The sequence below is a fragment of the Phaenicophaeus curvirostris genome, chromosome 9, assembly GCF_032191515.1.
Source record: "Phaenicophaeus curvirostris isolate KB17595 chromosome 9, BPBGC_Pcur_1.0, whole genome shotgun sequence".
Lineage (NCBI taxonomy): Eukaryota > Metazoa > Chordata > Aves > Cuculiformes > Cuculidae > Phaenicophaeus > Phaenicophaeus curvirostris.
In genome coordinates this window covers 7,237,983-7,257,500 of record NC_091400.1, presented here as the reverse complement: position 1 = coordinate 7,257,500, position 19,518 = coordinate 7,237,983, and the positions used below count along the sequence as shown (strand labels likewise).

The following is a 19,518-nucleotide window of genomic DNA, read 5'->3' as shown; positions in this document are numbered from 1 at the left end:
GAGCCTTATTTTACATGTGGGGAGTACATGAGGATGCAAAGCAGGCACAGAGGAGTTATTAACAGGTTAGCATGGGAAACATAGTGATGGCAGGTTCATCAAAAGTGATGATGAAGGCTTTGCGTGGCAGTCTCTCTCTCTCTCCTTCATTCCCATCTAAGTGGATTTATCTGATGTGACACTATGCCCTAGATTTATACTGGGATAAGGAAAACTAGCTTCCTTTCAGCTTTTTGCTGATTCCAGCAGGTGGCTAGATAGAGGGCAACACCTAGTCATAGGTCACTGTTAAGATCAGTAGTCATGAATCAATCCTCATGATAGTTAAATTATTGAGGCAATGCTGGGAACGTCTAGGCAACAGACGGAGCTTAAGATTTTCTTCTTGATAGTTTTCTGCCTTACAAAATATGCATCTCCTAATTTGCTTAGGAGTGGATAAATACACGCTAACACTGCCAGACTTCATCCTAATTTGCCTGAACTCAGCTCAGTGCCATCACTTGAAGCTAATGGCCAGAGCTCTACTTACACAACCCAAAGTGCTTAATTTGACTGCACGTTGTGACTGAAGGCCAGCCAGCCTCCATGCTGTAAGCTGAATATCCAAATCTTTCCTTGTCCGAGAGTTATGTGATAAATATCACACACCTCGTGAGGATGCAAGGAGAGGGTGCCCCAGGAGGTCATGAGAGATGTCCCACGGCACCGTAGCAGTGTGGGGCCATCAAAGGAAGTAGTTGAACACAGCACCATCTCCTGAAAAACATGGGTTTGGATAACCCAGGAACTCATGTACCAGCACAACCCCAAGCCACTGACATGATCTAGGAGAGAAACCTGGCACAGAAACCACTTTCAAACTTATTTGCGAGCTGCATGGAACTCAGAAAACACAGTTGACCACGCACACTTCAATGTGTTCCAACATGTATCATATTTTTCGGATCCTTGTATTCTCCATTTATCACCATGTTTTGAAGCCTTAGCTGTGGCATCAGTACCAACACCCTTTTAGCTGAGTTATTAATTTCTATGTAGAGAAGACAGGGATGGATTTGGGGCCAAAATCAAGTCCCAGACATGTATCCCCAAATCAGCTCCCAGAAACAGTACAGCAAGCCACAGGGATGTCAAAACCCAAAAATACTAAGGCACAGATAAGAATTCAGTGCTCAGTTACTACCTAATTTGTGGGGAGTCTGAAAGCCACCAGCCTTTTGTTTCTTTGAACAGGTTTCTGAAAAGATTTTACAGCTTAACTTGAAGGGCTTAAAATCCTTCTCAAACTGTAATATTTTGTAAGAGATTGCATATCATGAATCGAAAAGTTAACATGAAAATTACTTTACCACATCACCAGAAATAGACTTTTGCTGGAGTTGTAAGCTTAATTATAAGTCAAATGACCTAGGTTTGTCTATAGTGGAGGCACAGCCAAGAGAAAAAGAGAAACACAGCTCATTTGCACACAGGTAGATGAAACTATGATATATTATATCAGCTAAAAGCATGTATAAATTAACATTTTTACAGTTGCTGTTTAAAAAGGGGAATATCACATCAGAATTTAATCCACTAAAAATATTTCCAACATGAATTCTTAACATAGTCAGGCCAATATTAATAATCTAGATTTTTGTTTAATGCACTGTAACTATGTATTTGTCACGGAACTATTACTTGGGGTCTCTTTTCAATCAGCAATAATTGATAAATTATACACCTTCAATAAGGGCCTAGTGTGTATACTTATCAGTATGTGTAACAATATCAGAAGATTTAAACCAGATCAAACAGATGGGCTGTGGTCACAACTCCATTTTGGGCAAATGATGCTTTATGATGATCTTGCTGAAAGTGGAATTGTTTTCAATAAGCAGAAAAGAAAGCCTAACTTAAAAAAAAAAAGTCAAATAGAGTGTTGGATTCACATCACATGTTGAACACTATCCTAAGGTTGCTTTCCTTTTCAAACTAACTACTGTTCTTAACCAGGTTATGTCTTGCACTAATTCATGTTCGGGAGTTAGTCACAGGAGACAAGTTCACATTCTACATCATTTGGTCTTGGCTTTCCTTACATTCTATACCACAGGAGGTCAGATACTGCTTGGTATTCATATACCCCACATAGTGCAAATGCACAAGTGCAAAGACCCCCCTTCCCTCGCTAAACTCTGGCAACTTACAGGCTAATTGTCTGGGAATTTGACACATGTGAAGTCTTTTTGTACTGGAACAAGCCCTCACCCCAACAAATATTAAGATTCTGAAAACACTCAGATAAAGACAAAAAAGTTCAAGAAAAAATAAACCTCACATGCCATCACCTATGCCATCAATAATACAAAATACTTTACACCACTTGCACCTGAGTTGAATAGTGGGAAAGAGAGGGAGACTCTGTCAGTGCAAGAGCATGATTCATGTGACCACTTTGTCTTAATTACTCAGAACAAGCAGTTTGTTGCTGTTTAGTGAAGAACAAAGGTATCAGCGTCCCTTGACAGAAAAAAAAATAGCCATTATGGTGGTGAAGATGATGACGACTGCCAGAACAACGATCAAAATGCGGTTTTGGATGATCCTGGAAAAAAGCAGAAGAGACAAAGAAGCAGTGAATAAAACAAAATAAAGCAAAATAGCAGTATATATACAAAAATAATAAGAAACGCAGAGATTGACATCTTGAAGAAAAGACACGTTCCCACAAATTTAGGATTTCCTATACCTTTGTGTGTATCCTGATTGTTTTTTACTTTTTTCAGTCACCAGTGCTTCCAAACCTTTATTTATGCAGCTATTAAATCCAACGTTTGCATTTGGGAAAGAATTAGACTTTTCTAAATTATGCACACACATAAATACACATTAGAATAACTGAAATACATGATGTTGCAATTTATTAATTTTCTAAGAACAAACGAAATAATTAGTTTTTAGCTGATGCAATCCAAGCAGGGTGGTCTGTAAGAGTAAATACCATTATATTTTTTAAAGCCATTCTGAAATCCTTCCAGCTTTTTTAATCTGAATAGGAACAACTTATTAATTTTCAAGGGATTTTACTATTAAGGTACAGGATTTCAAGGAAACACATGTCAATGAGATACTTACTTGTACTAAAATACCAAGGGAAAAGTATAAAAGATAGTTTTGAAGAAAAGGATGATATAAAGAAGCAAGTGTCAAACTGTGAAGCTTGTGTTGTAAAAGCATTGCCTGTCTCTGTAGCATAGCTTTACTAATGGTAATAGGCAAATGTTACATTTTCTATGTAGTATTAAAAAAAATGGAAATTAATAATAATAAAAAGATGCCAGAAGTAGAAAGTCCCTAATATTTGTCCCTAATCATTTGTTGGGAGAAATCCCTGCGTCTAAAATCAGACACAGCATTGCTTCAGATTTTGCCTGAAATTAACAGGTCAATTAAAATTAATAAATCAACAAACAGTGGAATTTGAGGCCTTTAATGGGAGGCTTGTGGATTCTAAGAATTTAATGTTTGTTATTTCATTCTCACAGAGGAGGAAGAATATTTTTATAGCTCTTCATGAAAAAGAAACTTCTGCAATACTTATTTGTACATGAAGCATATACTTAGAATTGGAGAGGTATATAAAAACCACAAACAAACAAAGCCAACAGAAGAACCCTAAGTTACATTTATTCTTATTTTTATTTCTCTTATGCTTCTGCAAAACAAAACACAACAAAAGAAAACAAAACAGAGACTTCACCAACCAAACAACGGTTAGAAGAGGTAGAACTGTTTTGTGAAACATCAAACCAAGTACAAGGCTACAACTTGAAGACAGGGGATGTAATGTGTTAAAATGAGCATATTTCACGCAGTGAAAGAGAGAAGAAACTCTAGTGAGCAGAGGGGAGTTTTCCTGGGGAAATGGTTTTCATTTGGATGTGGGTGAATATACCTATAAATTATACTGCAAAGTGTAAAGAAAAATGCAGTTTTAACCAACTCCAGCTCTCTCCTTGCTTATCCCCCACCTAAAAAAACCACAGTAAATGGATGGATGAAAACTGTCACATCAGACAGACACCCTCCCCTGTGACACTCTAAAAGGACTAGCTCTCTATCCTCCTGACAGGTTACAAAATGATCACATTTGCTGACACGTCTTCCGCAAAACTGCTTTAGTGTTTGTGTCCACTTTCCTAGCAGGAGATGAATGGGCTGCTTTGTCCTCATTTATCACTTAAAGCTGAACTAAGATCTGTCTCGTTTATTTTTCCCTTCCTCACTAGAAAGGCTCAACCACAGCATTAATTCTTTCGCGATGACAGCTAATTCAAACTTAACAGGCAATATTTACTCTGCCAAAAGGATGAGGAGGGGGGAGAGATGCTTCTCACTCTTTTTTTTTTTCCCCCCTAAAAAAAAAGTGTAGCAGGCTAACAAAATAAAGCTAATTAAGGGCTTTTGGTTCTTGTTGGTTTGCACTTCAGTTTAACACCTGAACTTACAAGCTTCTCTTTTGTGGTGGGGTGTGACATTCTCTGCCAAACACCTGATAACAAACTATTTGCCAGGCAAATGCATGAAGACCAGAATATATATTTACTCACTCACCCTCCTCACTCCTGAAAAGACACTCAGCAAAATTGAAACTCAGCAGTGAAATAGATTAAAAGCATGAAAACTCTTAAAACATTCAGCCTTAAGTAATACACAGTGCAGCTGGCTTGACAACCATTTTATTTGTGGGATGTGGGCCCCAAGGCATCCATAATGCTAATTTACAAAGGATTAACTGTGAGTGAAACTCGCTTAATCTGAGACATAGTTAGGCGAAGGCATACATAACATACTGAGTGTTTAAATCGACTCCTCCTGTCTCTGGCCCACTGAGAAAGCACTGCATCATCTGAGACTTAAAGAAAAATTAAAAAAAAAAAGCATCAAATTCTCCAAATGCTTTATTTTTCATACCCTGGCAGTACACACTCAATTGCAAGATTGTTTAGCCAGTGTCCACGTCTCTAAAATCCTTGTCAAGAGAACATCGAGCGAGGCGTGCTGCCACCTGTATCTGCTAATTGAAGGTTCCCTTACGGTGTGAATCTAGGAAATACATATCAAAGTTCAATTTCTAGGAATCTGAATTAATCTGCACAGCGCAGCAAAAGAATATCATATTAAAAGGAACAAATTAATCATGAAATAGGATGGATGTTATCAACAGACTCCTGCACTGAAGCATTATATACTTTTAATATTCAAACTCATAGTTAAAGATTAATTTTATATCTTTAAAAAAAGAATAACATCGAGTTTCACTGTTTTACTTTCAAGTGAGCAAGTGAAATTAAACTAACTGCAAACTGCCAGAAGGATGGGCTAGGAAGAGAATGACAGAGCCTTCTGGTAGCAGTAGGACAGTCTTGAGGAGGGCTTAGCAAGTAGTGCGTGTTGAAATCGGAATCCAGGAGCTGCTGCTAAGACAGAGAACACAAGTTCTGGGTGTCAGCACATTTCAGATCTCAAAGTCAACAGGCAAGGGCAACCCTTCAGAGTAAAGAAAAAAATGAAGAGGAAAGGGGGTTTTGAGTGATCCAAGAGAGTCAAGCCAGCTCACAGTGGTAGAACAATGGTTGGCATTGGCAGGACCCATCTGTAGGGAAGCCTATAGTACTGTCACAGCCAGACACTGCCAGTGGGTATGGCTCTAGGCAAAGCATCAAGGAATTTAAGTGGGGGAGGGAGTGATAATGCCAAAGGAGAAGAAATGGGGCTAACATTCACTGCAAAAAAATCCCAAAGGCTAACATGCTCGCAAGAAGCAGATGATAGTCTTTTATCTCTATTACACCTTAAATTCAACGAAATCTGGTGAATGAGGAAGCCCAGATTCTTCTTTGAAAATGCAAAGCATGTTTACAGAGTAAATAATTTAAGAAAGAATACATACTTGAAAGAAGACACCCATTGAAACATCCATGGCTAAAATGCCTGAAGGCAAAAACTTGTGCATTTGCATGCTGCATTTTATTAAGTTAGCACACTGTAGCTTTAAAAGAATGCATGGCCAAATTAAGAGGAATGTGTGACTGAAACATCAAGGATTCCTCAAGTTTACATTATGAATCATAGTGCTGTTGATATGAGATGAATTAACCGTTTAGTCGATGCAGCTTAGGCACTGAAGTCACACCACATTCTGCTGGAGCCCGGCATGCTGAGCTCACTAACAGCCAATGTCTGCTCTTCCTTTCATACTCAGCTCATTCTACTTTGAGTTAGAAGAGATGAAAAATCTGAGCTTTTACACCAAGTTCCATCTAGTTTATCATGGACAGCAACCCACATTTGGGTGCAAACCCACACAGAAACAATACCTAAAGCAGACGCAAGGGTAATGTTAACCTGTGCATTGGAAGAGTGCACTAGACTAAGAATGCAGAAAGTGGATCCTACTCCTGTTGTGTTTCCCTCTGCTCCTCCTTTCTGACCACTGTTGCACTGGAGTCTCCCTCCAGGCAGCGCCAGCTTTGTGAGCAGAATAATGACACTGTCTGCTTTCGGCGATCACCTCTTGGATGCATATGATGACCACTGCTTTGGAGGACAAGTCCCACATCCATTACCAAACACTGGTGCCCCTGGCAAATCAGTTGCCCCGACTCCTGCCATGGCAGAAATTGTGCTATTCTTCTACATTTCAAAACCCAAAGCGATTTGCTCCTCTCTGTAGCTTCATACACACATGCACACAATGGGTCTAACTCTGTTTGTGACACGTTTAGATCTGTTCTGTATAAACAGAAAGCAGTTCCTGAACAAGCTTTTGCAAACCTTACATTAAGGATGCCAACTGTGTTTAAACCTTTTTACAAAACTGCATTCATTAGCAGGGGAGTGCACGACATCTATATGGGTTCAGGCTGATGTCTTGCACATGCCTTAGTGCCTGGTTGACCAGCATTGAATAATGATGCCTTGCCATTAAGCTCTGATGGTAAAATAACAATTGTCATGAAAATTAGCAATCACGGTAACATGTTAACAAAATACAGGATATAAATGAACCAGTGCAGACTCTGGGTACATAAAGAGTTAGTTTTGTGTTCTTAACTTGAAATAATGAAGACTACAAATAAAATACTGCAAAAATTTCTTACAGAAGCTCAACTCTGACACTGACACAAATAAAAAAATACAGACGGCTGGGGAATCAGATAGCACATTCATTACAATACAGGGCTTTATTCTTAAAGAAGGCATCTCAAAAAATAGTGTCCTCAAGAACATAGACTGATTGATGACGGAGCACTGTCTAACAGTGTTTCACTGTAATATGTGTATTTAAGATACAACCAGAAGTGATTCCTATCAGTTTACTGGGCAGAAAGGCTTGTTCTTTGTATACTTTTTATGGTCACTTTGAATACTGGCCATTATGTTTTTGGGTGCCCTTCTATTTGTGATCTGCAGTTTTTGCCAACATGCCAGAAAAAAAGTAGATGCAAATCAGTAGATTCAAACAAACACAAAGTGAAGGTCTAGTCGCATAGGCATATACATACCAGTAGAAACTAAGTGTGAACTTAAAGTAATATAGCTATAGTCAGATACCTTCTAGACAGATACCTTTGTCACTGCATATAAGGGCATTCTTGTTGTCATATATCAGGAGCTTTCAAATGGAAGCACTAGACTCCACACAGGGGAATAAAATGTTATGATTGGCAAAGCTAATCCTTAGATACATAATGGTAAATCTCTAAGTTCAGGGTATCTGGGGGCGGTACAAGTAACTATTTGTCTTTCCCATTTTCAGGTTTAAGAATGGTTTTCTTAAATAAAGCGACTGACAGGAACTAGACAGGCTGTGGCAAAACACAAAGACATGGCAACCTACTGAAATAAAAGAGCAAGAGAGCCTTGCCCAGCAAAACTGCAGCTGGCTGGAAGTATCTGACTTGAAACGTTTTTCATCATTAACAACTGAGATTAGAAAACAAATATCAGTGAAAAAAATATCTGCACAACTTGCATACAATTCCTTGGCCCTTTTCTAGCTGACCTTGGAAAAAGTGAAGAATTTGGAAACGCTCAAGTTTTTTTTTCCTCTCTCCTCGTCTCAAACTCTGAAAATAAGTCCAAACTCTTTGGGTTCTCAAGCCAGAAGAATCAATTACATTGTAATTGACGATGTATAACTAAAAGTGAAAAGGCTTTTGGGGGTGCTGGAAAGGGGATGGGACCCCAATGTCTTACTTTATGCCAAAAAGGCAATGCTGCCTGGGCTTTATCCCCAGAGTGGCTATTTCCAGTAGTAACCTATCTCATGTTCCCCAAGTTCCTTCCTGAAGGAGCCTCTTTTTGCCTTAGGGACAGAGGCTCTAGTTTCTTATGTAATGATAATGACATCAAAGCCACCAAAATGGAGGAATGAAGAATAAAAAATGACGGCATTTTTCTAGCTGAATAGCAAGGTATTTTGAGGGAGATGGGCCATACAAGGTGCCTAAAATACTGCTGACAGGGCTGAGGAATTGTGCAGCACTTCATCCTCCAACTTGAAAGATCAGTCTTAAGGGGGCCATCTACTCATAATAACATGGATAGAAATCTCTACTTATAATATTACACTCAAACCACATCAATGTGTTTCCACCTGGACCTTGAATGAAAGAATGAGTCATGTAATAACAGGTGCAGGGAGGTAGTCACGCTATCCAACATTAAACATCTCAATTCTACCTACCTCTCTTGGGTCCCTGTGTATATAATCTAGAGCCCTGCTCTGAATTGCCTTCTCTTTTTCCTGGCCATATATGCATCCCAGGAGAATTAGTCAGTTAAGTTAGCTGGCTAGGTTAGATGCCTACAGATTAAGGAAGGATGAATATCCCTCAAAGCTGGAGATGAGGCACAAATAAGAGTGACAATTCTCCCCAAATCAAATTTGCTTGGAGAAAGATTGCTAGATCTGAAGGCAAAATCATACAGGAAAGGCGTTATCACTTTGTAAATTCTCTGTAATCTCCCGTTATCAGAGATACTGCAGAGATAAGACTCACCAGTAAAGCTATGATGTTAATCAATAAGTAGCCAGAAAATACCTCGATTGATGGATCCTGTATTTGCACAGGGAATTCTGACCTGGGTCAAATATACTTCTCCTTTGAAAGTTTTTCTGGAGGAGTGAGAGATAGCAGAGACATCCCTTTCTGGGATGAAAACCTCCTGAAACTCCGTGGGCTTCCTTGGCTCAAGGAACTGTGTCTTTGACCGTGCTGTGTCATCTTCTGACAATCTTACCATTAAAAAAATAAAATTATTGCTATGTTATCTGATAGTTAAAATACTCATTGAGATGTGACAAAAATATATGAACAGCGCTGGAGTACAGCGTTGTTTGGTGGCCTAAAGGATCACAATTATCATAGCCTCCAGTCTCAGGAGGTGCACAAAGTCAACAGGTGATCACAAGAGTCTGGGGGGAGCTGAGTGGACACAGTTTGACTGAGTATCCTAGGAAGGAGAGCTATCTCCAGGAATGACTGGAAGACAAGTGGATGCAGACAACAGCATGCAAACTGTGAGAACACAGAAAGCCTGAAAGAGGACCTCATGGACGTAAGACCCAAGATAAAAAGACAAAAGGGAAGGGTAGTGTACATCTCCTGCTAGCTAAGATTTTATTAATAGCTTATTTTTAGAACACATGGGAAGGTATTTCTGAAAGATGAAAAGTATCCTTCCGCTGATGAGAGACCCTGACAGGGAGCACTTCTCTGTACACTTGCAATGCAACTTTAGCTTTCTCCTGTCTCCTTGTCCTCCCTTTCCACAGAGGGAAAAAATCCGATTATTACTGTCATTAGGAGGAACGGCGGGTGGCTTCCAGGGCCAGTGAAACTCACCAGCCAAAACTGCAAGGAGTTTAATTAATTTCATGCAAAGCAGAGGCAACACCAGATCTCTCTAGCAAGTCTAAATGAAGATCATGTGCATGGTGGCAACTGCAAGTGGAAGTAGTCAAGGTTGTACTAATCTCCAACCAGCCTTTCTCAGGGTACTGAAGTATCAAGAAGAACAAATCACATATTTAGTCACCTGAGCATGACTAAGAACCATAGGCCTTAACAAACATTACAAGTGCTTTAGAAAGAGCTCTGAGGGAGGGCGGATAGCCCAGCTGTCAGCGTAATGGCATTCTTCAGCACATTGGTTGCATGAAGCCCTTGTCTCCAAGCAGTTAATAGGAAGAAAAGCCCCAACCCCAACTCCCTCCTCAGCACCCAAAGCTAAAGCAATTATTTCTCCAGCAGAAGAAATGCACGCAAGCTATAAAATGACAAGAACGTACATGATCGCACATTGCCTTTTACGATAAATACGGTTGAACTTATATTCTGTGCAACTGAAAGAAAACAAAAATGTCTAAAATCTGCATTTTATCAATTTTCATGATAATTAGAACCCACTAAAACATATCTTAAACAGATGAAAATAACTAACATCTTTCACCCTGCTTTGCTCTAATTAATGACTAATCTACAGCTTTGAGATGTGTTGAAGCTGGAAGCTGAACACAAATACTTTACTTGCATTACTTTCCCCTTATCACACCATATTTGACTGGGCGTCTTTTTGTATGGCAAGTTTTTCTACAATTGTCTTAACAATGTTGACCTCTTTTGTAAAAACCCGAAGGCATCTGCAGCAATTGTTCCTGAAGGTGTGCTATCCAAAATGTTACCATTTCATGGCACTTCTTGAATGATAGAATAGCACTTTTTTGGTATATATATTCAGTTTTTTTCAAATGCTATGAAAGAAAGGAAAACAATCATGGCTAAGGCCATTTGTGAGATGGCATTAAAAGAGCCTACTCTGAGACAGATAAAAATAATGAGAATCTTTCTGTCAAGAAGGATTTAGAAAATATCACTAGCATTATTAAAATTTAATTTTTTACTGTGCTTTTTGGTTCCCCTTTTTCCAGTGATAATGAGCAGGACTGCACACCTCCACATCGCTAGTACTTGTTTTGAGCAATAAATTCAGCCTTCCAGTCTGAAGACATTTCAGACAACAATTTTGACTGCTATAGGCTTATTTTTCAACCTGTTCTGTGCTTTGAGTCTTCCTACAAAAACCAGTTCATAAGCTAATTTTCCACAAGGCCAGTGGAACAAATAAAAATCAATTTTTGCCCAACTGGTTCAGAGAAAGCCTGGGAATAGCGAAGACAGAACAGTGAAAAATAAAAAGAATCGATGTATTCACAAACAGTTTACCTGACAGAGAACTATCAAATTAGTTGACAGGAGATACTTGCCACTATTAGAGTACTTTCTTTTCAGCATGTTACAGTATTTCTATTAGGGGAGCAGAAATGCCTCTACTTTGTTATGACCTCAGACACCTTGGTTTAATAACCACACCGAGCCTCCATGCATTCTGTAAAACTACAAGGCACAAAGTCAAAGTGCAAGAGCACTTGCAGATCTTGCAGCCGGAGGGACCTGCAAGCCCAACCTGGCTTAGAGTGGGTGTAAGTTTTCATGATCTCGTGGAAGGAGTGAAGACTTCTTTCTCAGCAAACACAGGGAGACATTCATGACCTCAGGTCAACCTTGTCAAGAGGAGTTTGGTCCATCAAGAAAGGAAAAAATTGTAAGAAACTGCCCAGATTTCCCTCTCTGGTTAAAAAACTAAATGTTCAGGAGCACACTGAAGACTAAGTAGTCTAATATCTCTTGTAGAGGCGAATATAAATTTCCCAAAGATGGGGATTCCATTCATAGGCTTCAAAACTTTCAGAATCCCAAGCACAACTCAGGGCACAGACCTTAATACTGTGGCCCAATCTATTTCATCATCTTCTCCACTAACTGGGCAAGAGTTTCTGAAACCACGATACTGGGAAGGGACTGGATAGATGCTTATTACTTTGTATCTGCAGCCACATAATTACATCTGGAAACCTGACTGAAGAACACAATCTGCTTTTTAATACAAATTAACCACCACTCCTGTGGAAGTACAACAAATCCATAATTTACAAGCTTAAATATTAAGGAAGCTATTTTTAAGTAGCTGTAATCTTCACCGTAGTACATTGTATTTTGTACACTCCTTCATTTTTATGAGCTGGCATTAAATTGTGACTCCTTTTAAAAGAAAAAAAAAGGATTAAATATGCCACTCTGAAGGAAAGCTGCATATTACCTATTTAAAAGTATTATAACACACCACGGAGACATCGTTTCTAGGGCCAAACAAAACATTACTCAAACAAGAAATTACATTAAATGTAAAATTTTCAGAGGAAAGTATCTGGAGTTAAGTAATCTCTTTGCCAATAAACAGCATCATAATAAACAGAGTGCGTGTAGGAAAAAAATTATACCTGTGCTTCGCCATTTGAGATGCAACACTTTGGTATAATAAAGATATTACTTGTCCACCAAGCAGATACAGGGAGAAACTAACAACCACCACACATTTTGATTCTGAATCTCTTACAACTGATGCTAATTTGCTTATGATATCTGCCTGATTTAGAGCTAATCTTCTGTAAATTAACTCCTAATGCTGTCTGAAATAATCCTCTTAATGCTGGTCTGTCTTGAATACTTTATATCAAATACCATGAAATACACAAGCACATACAAGGCATGCAGCACTTGCAGCACTGTTGGCTGCTCTCGAATATTTGCTGTGCCATGAAAATTCAAGCTTGGTGCTGGGCTGCATGGCCCTGGGGCAGCTTTGAGAGAGCCCAAGGTTGTGTTGCTCTGGTTGTCCCCTTTGAAGGGGACAGCACGACAGGACTGTGTCCCACCCCTCCTGGCCACCAAAGAGAAGAAGAGGCTCTGAGCCCACTTACTAAATGGTACCGGGTGATGCAGTTCCATACTCCAAACCTCCCACCTCCAGCAGCATGATAATGAGAAAAAGTAAACTGTTTGGGCTGTGAGACTTCTGAATGACAGGATCGGTGTTAAAAAGCACTAATTATCAGCTGGAAGCTTAATCTGATAACTGGTTTGAAAAGACAGAGACAGACAATTTCGTTTCTTCACACGGGGAAAATATTTTTAAGGGTGTTGTTTTAGCATTGCCTGGCTTAATTGTTATTGTCAGTGCGCTAAATCTGTGTTTAAAACTACAGTTTTTCCACTAAATCCACCCAAAAATTTTCTCCCACAATGTTAATTTAACAACACATCTGAAAATCTAATTGATATTGGTGAGCAATACAATTCCAACATATTATTTTCTCAGTTTTTGAAGCATAAATGGCAGGCACAACTTTGACTGAATGGACCTCTTTATATTTTAACAGGCGGTTTATTGGCCCAGACACCAACATATAACAAGCACAGTTGCAAAAGCAATACATTTTTAATTGAAAAATTCATGTATTTTTACTACAAAAGTGACTCAAATAACAAGTAACTTTGTCAGGTACAGGGCTTTTAAAACAATTATTATATATGGAATGCTGTTTAGAAATTATATTTCCACCATAGCAAGCACGTATAGGAGGCTATTAAAGGAAAAAAATATGTATTATTTAAATCATACTTTATTGGAGCTTGCTATTTTTATATATTAAAGAACAGATAAAGCACAGTGATCAGTGAACTGTATGTGTCCAACAGCCCTTCAAGAGCCTTGTGGAAATGTATAAAACAAGCAGTGATACAATCCTTTGCCAAACACTGTCATAAATTTTTTATTTGGCAGCTAACATTCTCACTAGTTTTCTTGGCAGCAACTGGGACCTTTAGCAAGAAAGGTGCAGGAGAAAAATACCTTGTTTAGAGATGTTTTCAACACTTTCTGGGATTTTTCAGAACTTCTGCCTGCAGCACATTTTACAACCACAGTCTCCAGTTACCTGATGAGTAGGTGGTGGTTTCTAACTTCTTTTTTTTTTTAATATAGACAGCGTACTACCCCCTCTGGCCTCCAGCCTAGGATGTGCGTGTGGAGGGGGCTGTACATGTTCCACAGAGATACAAGTGGTTTCTTCTCTCTGTCTAGACAAAAACCCTGGAAAATAATATCAGAATGTACCTTTCATTGCTCCTGATGCTATCTGTATCCTATTCCCAGAAGACAGAGATAAATGAAAGGCAAGTGTGCTGATTACTTTAGCATTTTTCTTGGGAGAAGCTACCCTGGTCAGCCAAGGGAATGGCTGATAAACAGAATGGTGAAATAGATTTCTGTGCCCAGATCCACACTTCCAGGACGGGTTTGTTGTGTTTCTGTTTTAAAGAAAGATATACTAAACTTGACATCTGATGCACAGCCTTCTTCCATGCACCCAGATATGCTGATGCGTCTTACATGTGAAAATATGGCTCTGGCCGTACTATGGTTGAGGCTATACAGGGCAGAATTAAAAATCAGACTCTTGCCATTTCTCTTATGGAACAGATGTTTTATATTTTGGTATTTCATTGTTTCAGAACAGAAACAAGGTTAACCTATTTTATATCTCAGCAACTTCCTCCAAAGTTTTCACAGTAGTAAGACATAATTCAGTCTTTCACACGGATATCAAGGAAACAGTTTGTCTTGAACAGTTGTAGACCAGGAAAGGCACCTTTTCCTTATTTGTCTCGAATTAGAGAGGCTGGAATTTAGTTTTAGACAGCACAAATTGCTTTAAAGATAGACTTGATTAAAATAATGATGTTACACTTACAAACACAAACTAATAGGCTTCCCCACAGCTTGTGTTCCAGTTTTGTCTCTCACATTCACCAGGGGCATCATCCCCTCAAGAACTTTGTAGAGCACACACAGACATCTAGTGGTTGGTGAAAACACTGCAAGAATGCCATTGCATCTCAGAGCGCTCCACTGGAGCCAACAAAGTTCGCCAGGTATGAGTTCAGCTAATTTTGTCTCTGTTACAACAATGGATGGGCAAATAAAAAATGAGGCAGAATTGCTTCCTCTGTGACATCTCCTGTAATCATGCTGCTCCTGGCGAGAGAGCTCCTGCTCTCTTGGCAACTCTGGCTTCCAAAATTTCCATGATCAATCATTTTTTTTCCCCTTTCTTTTAAGTACCTTTAATTTTCTCACTCTATGGTACTTTTTTATTTTACTTAAAAACTGAAGAGCTTAACTATGTAATATTGTTTGAAAGGTCTTCTGAATGTGGCTAAACACAACGAAATGTATTGGAAAGTGACAAAGCAATGAGATTTTACAGACAACAAAATCACACACAACAAAAAAGTACAGTCAATAATAAATTCTAAATTGTTGGTAAAGTATGACTTGCTCTGCAGTCCACACCAACCAATGGAAAGATGCCTAAAACTTCAGTGGGGTTTGAGTCCCACATCTGCAAAGCAGCTCAAGAAACACCATTTTGCAAAGCGTTGTAAGAACTCAGTGCCCTGATTCTGCTCTGTTACACCATTTTAAATCAAGTGGTACTCAGTGGTGTCATAACCCTGTACATCTGTGTCAGACCCTGTGTTGCAAGGGCAGACTGGATGCCAAGAATGCAAAACAGATGTTGCTTTCCTAATGTTTTCTTGTTGTCATTTAAGTTGTTTTCATGGGGTTCTGTTTTGGTTTTGGTGAGTGAAACAGGTCAGGTCGTCAGGACTTTTCAGAGGGCAGACTGGAGGAATGCTTATGCATCTTCCTTTTTATTTTGTGTGCATGTGTGAATATGCACAGACTTTGAGTTACAACCAGGAATTTTTTTTTCAGCTTCATTTGAGCTACGCTCTGTTCCCCTGGGGCAAAGTGAAAGGTAGCTGTTTGTGGATGGGAAAAAGGGCTTTTGTGAGCAGCAAAAACTGCATCACCAAACAGCTTAAGAAAAAGATGTTTTCAAGTTATTTTTTACTACTATTTTAAGAGGAAAGAGGGATAAATATATATGTATATATTTGCATGTTGACTCATTAACAAATTTAGCAATAAACACTTTGTAATTAAGTCCACTAGTTTACTGCTGTCCAGAAATTTCTCAATACTCTTTGCACAGAAGGTTTTGGAAAACGTAGAACTAAGAAACGGTGAAGGCAAATCCCAACAGCTTGCTCAAGCAAATCTAGCTGAGGCTTAAACTCACTTCTGAACACTGAAATTTGAGATGCTGTATCAAATAAGCAGTTCTTTTTCCCTTAAGAGAAGAAACTGGGTGTAGCTAACCTAGTGCATAATAGGTTTATTCTCATTCACAAAACAGGAATTACTTTATGGCCCCAAAGTAAAACTAGCACAGAAATATACTGGCAGATTTGCTGCAGATGTGTGTTGTGACACGTATGCAGGGAATCTGCTATTAATCACATGCTAAGATTTTAATATTATGAAGGGTAATGCAGGCAATCATTATGGTGAAGGTTCTGGATTCATAAAAGCCTAACCCACAAATGGGTCTTTTAAATTTAATACTTTTGAGCTCACTCTCATACTGCACCAGTTGAATTCCCTGATTCCCCTGCCCCTGCTCCCCATTACATACATTTATTTCAGTATCTATTGTGCGTTTCTTTTTGTGCTGGTGCTTAGCTTCTTTTCTTGCGACACATGACAGTTGTTGGGGAAAGTGCAGCCTTTCAATCCTCCCGTTTACCAGACTATGACAGGAATGTTCTTGTTAGAGGGGCTGTTTCCAAGACCCCTGGATATGGACCCAGCACAGGAAACGGTCTGGCTCCAATACTGGAAAAACCATCCTTCACCTGAATCCTTCAAAATTTGTGTCCGAACATAACTAGAACCTATGTATCCGTACCCAGGCTAAGATTACGACAGACAATTATACCGTGAAAATGCATTATTCTGACAAAGCAATCAATCACATTATTTCTCACAATTTCAGTTCACCCCTAAAATTTTCCTTACTTCCAAAGCCAGCTGGATATTATATTACCAAAGCTGCTGAAAGGGTGTAACACTAACCATGAAGCCAAAGGCCACTAAAACTATGCAATGCATAAATTTTTATTGTTTGCTCAGCATTGAAATCTCATTAGGGCTCATAACTCATCGGTGCACTGCAAACATTTGCATCTGCTGATCATGAGAACTTAGATGGAATGTACACCTTTGGCTAATTTACTTGTTATGTTTCTAGATGAGACCATGTGTGTTGCTTTTTATTTTCTTTTTAAAAAGTCCTTACATGGTTGTGGAATGGATGTCCACTTTTTAAACTAATTAGATTAAAACTTTCACTTGCAGTTTCTCAAGGTTGTTCTGTTGCTGGAAATGTTCATGATCATCATTTTACAAAAGCTTCGTTTGACTTAGTATTCAGGATAATAATTGTTTGAAAACTGTGCCCCATAGAGCATTTAGCTTCATTCATCCTTTTTTGCTTTATGCAGTCACATTTTAATTAGATTAAAATTTGTCCTCCAATTAGCTTTCATTAAAGTTTATAGATTACAGCAAAAATCTCCACTGAGTTGTGCTTCAAAACTGTGCCTAAAGTTTAAAATTAAATAACTGTGCAAATGAAGTGATTATGAAGATTATTTCTATGCAAAAAAAATGAGTCTCTTCTTGGTTTACTTATATATTTAAGTCTGTAATTTTTTTTGCCAACCTCAATACCTCTGTGTTCTCCAGAGTAGTCATCAGAATAATACCTTACAGTTACAGGATACCTTTCATTCCTAAGTATCCTTAAGAGCCTGATACTTCAGTCCTTAGGCACACCAATAGTCCCGTGGAAGTCCCTCAAACTATTTGAGCAAGTGCTACTTGCTGCATGTGAACCAGAACCCAACTGCAGGTCAAAACTGGCTTTCAGATACCCACGTAGCCTTACTGTGGATTCATACAGTTTAGAATGCAAACCAGATATGAATAGTACATAAAAAGTCCTTTCCCCTACTTCTGAGTGAGATGTGGCAGCTGTTTAATGGTGCATGGTTACAAGATTCACCTCTTCAAATGAGGGTGTGAAGACAGACTCCCCCCCTTAGTTAAAACTGTGGAGAAAACTGAGATTGTAATTATCCAAAGAGGAAACGACTCAGTAGGACACTGGGGCTGGGGCTGTATCTCTCCTGTCACTCACGTCTTCATATGCAACGTTGCCAAGTATCAGATGCCCAGTCACTAATACCTCCTGCACATGCAAATTTACTATGTGCTGAAGGCAATAGAAAGTTTAGAGTTTGCCAGGCTGATCCTACAACCAGAGCAGACATTTATTCTGGAGCAATCTTTTGGTGGAACACGTGGGACTTTGTGTCAGAGCAGAGCTCCACAGAAATGGATCTGTTTGCAGGAAATTCTCTTCCAATAGCAAGGGCTATAAATACATAAACATATTTAAAAAAAAAAAAAGAGAGAGATGCAGCCAACAAGCCAACCTCTTAAAACTAAAAATAGAGACACTTGGGTTACAAAAACAGGGACCCATCTTTGCTTTAGCAACATATTTCTGACAGGAGAAGCACAGTTGAAAACAAATATTTTACTACAAATGAAATGCAGTTTATAAGCATGAGAAAACAATTTCAGCAAAATGCAGAAGTGTAAAAGCAGTCTGTCCTATGTTTCATGCACTAATAGGTTGAATAGTCATTAGTAAATCTTCACATCGCTGAGGTAAGTAGAATTATTCCCACTTAGCAGATGGCAAAACTGAAGTTTAAGGGTGTCAAAGGCTAGAGGGGAGTTTACAGTTTAAACATTCTGACTCCAAGCCCTGCACTTGTGCCAAGACCATGTTTCCAAGATGCAAAGCATCCAGCAGCAATACTAATTTTAGGAGTCATGTTCAGGTCTGTCCCTTCCTCCCCCTGTTCCCACCTCCTCTTGGTGTTAATTTCTGCAGTGAGCCAACCTCAGTTGTGCTGATTCAACAGCTTGTGAGTCCACATGATGGATCAGATCAAGCAATTGATCCAGGATAAAAAAAGAAAAAGAAAAAAGAAGAGGGTGGAAGAGGAGAGTTATTTTGTACAATATTGGATTTTGTACAAATTTTGGATCAATAACATTTCAAGACATTGACTGGAGAACAGAAGGGCCCATGAAAATGGGAAAGCAGGTGGATGCAGTGTAGAGACAGGAGTGAGGAGTTTTGGGGGCAAGAGACCCTGTTGTTGATGATGATGGTTTCATACCAGAGAACTGAGGTCCAAACCATTCTGAAATAAATCCATTTTCATGTTTTAACTCCTTTATACCTCTCTTTCCTTTTAACTTCCTTTGCCTGCTTTATTCTGAAGAAGAGTATAGCTACTCCATACTACCTTTGCACAATAATTTTGCACAAGAAAATTCAGAAACTGGAAGCATTTCACTTTCCCCTATCAAAATCTGGATCACCAAATGTTCCTCTTTAAATGCATTGACTATATTGAAAAAATATTGCTCGATTCCCTCCATAGAATTGTCATGTTTCATAAAATACAGACAAACTAGTCATACTTTATGTCAAGGGTGTATTTACAAATAGTTTATAAAGCATTTAGATGATTAATCATATATTGAGACAGTTAATCAAACTTGAGAGACTAT

General features: G+C 38.8%; 1 protein-coding gene across 4 annotated transcripts in view; it reads right to left on the bottom strand.

Annotated features, from left to right (window-relative positions):
- The window catches only part of VTI1A (vesicle transport through interaction with t-SNAREs 1A), a 272,765-nt gene that overhangs the window by 7,529 nt on the left and 245,718 nt on the right, over positions 1 to 19,518 (bottom strand). For all 4 annotated transcript variants that reach the window (XM_069863298.1, XM_069863296.1, XM_069863299.1 and 1 more), the window contains one exon: positions 1 to 2,590. This exon is cut by the window's left edge and continues 7,529 nt beyond it. Coding sequence is in view for 2 of the 4 variants with exons in the window: in XM_069863296.1 (XP_069719397.1) it covers positions 2,497 to 2,590 (94 nt within the window). In the remaining 2 variants the exon portion in view is untranslated. The remainder of the gene's footprint in view (positions 2,591 to 19,518) is intronic.